The sequence below is a fragment of the Phalaenopsis equestris genome, unplaced genomic scaffold (genome assembly GCF_001263595.1).
Source record: "Phalaenopsis equestris unplaced genomic scaffold, ASM126359v1 Scaffold201156, whole genome shotgun sequence".
NCBI classification, from domain to species: domain Eukaryota; kingdom Viridiplantae; phylum Streptophyta; class Magnoliopsida; order Asparagales; family Orchidaceae; genus Phalaenopsis; species Phalaenopsis equestris.
The window spans coordinates 158,559-161,554 of record NW_018220936.1 but is presented as its reverse complement, the minus strand read 5'-3'; the positions used below and the strand labels follow the sequence as shown (position 1 = coordinate 161,554).

Genomic DNA, 2,996 nt, shown 5'->3' with positions numbered 1-2,996 from the left:
TATGTGTTGTAAACATACATTGGCAAGTTTAAGTTGATATATGTGAGATTAAAAGTTTTTAATTGTATGTATGTAAATCCCCTTTTATATTTTTATTTCTTTCCTATAGTTATTAATAAACCATTTTGAACCCCTCCACATCTATAAATAGAGGAGGCTACTGAGGATATGGGGATGTAGATCTCCTTTCAAAATTCTGTCAATTAAACTTATTGATTACAAGTATTGTTTTCGCTTTAATCATCTTAGCCGATTCATAATCCAACATGTGATATAGTGGATTAATAGTACAAATGAATCAATGACATGAATAATGAGCAAGGAGTTAAAAATGTGTACATGTGACATAATGGATTAATAGTCTAAATGAATCAATGACATGAATATTAAGCTAGGAGTAAAAATGTGTAAGATTTATAATGAAATCGGTAGAGCTTTCTCTTCAATTAGCAGACCCCAAATTCAAAGCATAATCTAACCATTAATCATTAATTTTTAATCTAATTATCATTAATTAAGACTTAACTTTCAAATAAAATAAAATAAAATAAAATAAAATTAGGAGTATATACGACTAGATCTTACATATTCTAAGGATTTGGGTATGTTGAATGTTAATTTTTCATTGTGAACGATTATTGCATACGGACACCGCTCACAAATTTGCTTGCGGTGTTTAGGGCTGCCAAAAAAGCTCGTTGTTTGCGAACAGCTCGTGTTCGGCTCATTTGTTAAGTATACGAGCCGAACACAAATAAATTTTTAAAGCTCGAATTATAAACGAGCCGAACAAGAACCCGCACACGAACAACAGTTTGTTCGCTCGTGTTCGGCTCGAAATGGCTCAAAAAAAATTGTATAACTTTTTATATAACAATATATTACATATATTATGTATATTATAATATATTATATATACTTATGTCTAAATTTAAATCATAACACCTCATGTGACAATATGGTTAGTGTCTTATTTTATATATCTTTGATCTAGGTTTTAATCTCACACTTTACATTTATTTTTCTTAATTTAAGTTTAACAAGCCGATTTCGAGTCGAACATGAGCCGAACACGAACACAAATATTTAAATTGAACCGAACACAAACACTGTTCACGAGACGATTCGAACACTAGTCGATTTCGAACATGAGCTATTTCGAACTAGCCGAACATGAGCCAAGTCTGAGCTCGCTCAAGCCCTGCTCGTTTACAGCCCTAGCTGTGTTCGATCAGGATCATTGAGATATATTTTTTTTATTTTTTTTAGTGTTAGAGTGGGGCCTACTCTAATTTTTTTTTATGATCGGACATCACACCTAAATTTTATGTGCGATATCCGTACGCAATAATCGCTCGTAACGAAAAATTAATTTCAAGATACTCAAATCCTTAAAATAGCACCCAATAATTTTTCTTTGTAAATATGCCCATGGCCCCTCAAATATAAAAAAAAACGTGTTGCAAAAGTAAAATACTTATTTATTTTAGAAAAGACAGAGTAAGACACGGAGAATAGTCGAAGAATATATAGGTTCTTGTCGCTTGATTTTCTCTGTACTCCTCGTTCCGCCTCGCAAGCCATCAGGAACATTCTCTAATGAATCCCTCGCTCTCAATCTTCCTCCTCCTCGGAATCACGGCCTTCTCTTCCCTTGTTTCCTCGTCTGGCGACCAAGATGTCCTACAGACCCCATGGCCGCTCATCGCCGACGGAGATCCAGAGAATTTGTGGCTCCTGTGTCAAAGCTGGCGGTTCGCCGTTGAAGCGAACAACCTGGCGCCATGGCGGATGGTTCCGCTGGCATGCGGAGGATATATACGAGAGTACATGACGGGCCAGGCCTACGGAATTGATCTGGAGGTCACAGCACTGGAGGCCTCAACCTTCGCTCGTTCGGTGCCGCTCGCCCACGATGGGAAGGACGCCTGGGTTTTTGATGTGGACGAGACGATGCTTTCCAATCTGCCGTACTATGCCGAACATGGCTACGGGTGAGTTGTGTGCGCTTAGGCTTCCTTGCATTGCTTCGTTTTCTCCGTTTTGTATTTGAGGGTTTATGGTTTGATCGTAATGCTGCATCGAATGTTTGGAAGATGCTTTTTAATGGGAATCAGCATCTTTGAGTAATGTTGGGATGTTTGCTAGAGATAGATTATGGAAGGATTCTGTTGTTAGATTTAAGCCTCACAACTGGACACGTTTACTGGTTGATGTTCACAGCCACGTAATGAAGTTTCAAATAGGTGAAGCTTCTTCACTCTAATGATGTGAGGTATATGCTAACTTTCTATTTTCGGGATCTTTTGGGTGTTAGAATGCCCAAAGTTAGACTAGCTGATACCAAGTCACCAGAAGCCAAATAAATTAGTTTTGAACCCCTTATGAATATTCATTGAGTTCGAAGGTGTTCATCTTTCTATTTGTCGGCTATGATAACTTGTACTTTTTTCCATAAAAAGCTTCTTTCGTATTGATTTATAAAAATATTTAAAAGAGTGATGCTCCTCAGACCCATTTCTCTCACACCCAGCAACCATAAATACACATGGCGCGCTTATTTTCTTTATTGTTGCCTAAAGAATTTTGATGAACACAAAATATTTTAAAAATTATATAGACAAATAGCATGTCGATCATTGAGCGTTGAAAAAAATTGGTTTTGTTGAGAAAATTAGGGTGAAGAAAAACAGTAATCCACACATATCCAGAAGAACACAGAAATTTAACGAGGTTCGGCAAAGATGCCTACGTCCTCGGGAGCAGAGCAGTGACTTCCTTTTCAATATTCAGAAAAGAATATAAAATACAAGATTCAACTCTCTCAGAAGCTACTGGCTGTTGTTCTAAATCCATCTGCACTGCATCTGAACTGGAACTGTTCCCTGACACATTGTCTTGATTCTGCTGTAACATAAACTGCTCATCAAAAACTGCATCTCTGCTGATCACCATCTTCTTTGCAATCGGATCCCAAAACTTGTATCCTTTCACAC

At 37.1% G+C, this 2,996-nt stretch overlaps 1 protein-coding gene across 1 annotated transcript in view; it reads left to right on the top strand.

The window, feature by feature from the left end:
- The first annotated feature begins 1,510 nt into the window (after positions 1–1,510).
- Positions 1,511–2,996, top strand: part of LOC110035978 (acid phosphatase 1-like) — a 9,529-nt gene continuing 8,043 nt past the window's right edge. The window contains exon 1 of the mRNA XM_020740316.1: positions 1,511–1,994. Within this exon, the coding sequence (XP_020595975.1) occupies positions 1,600–1,994 (395 nt within the window). The 5' untranslated portion in view covers positions 1,511–1,599. The remainder of the gene's footprint in view (positions 1,995–2,996) is intronic.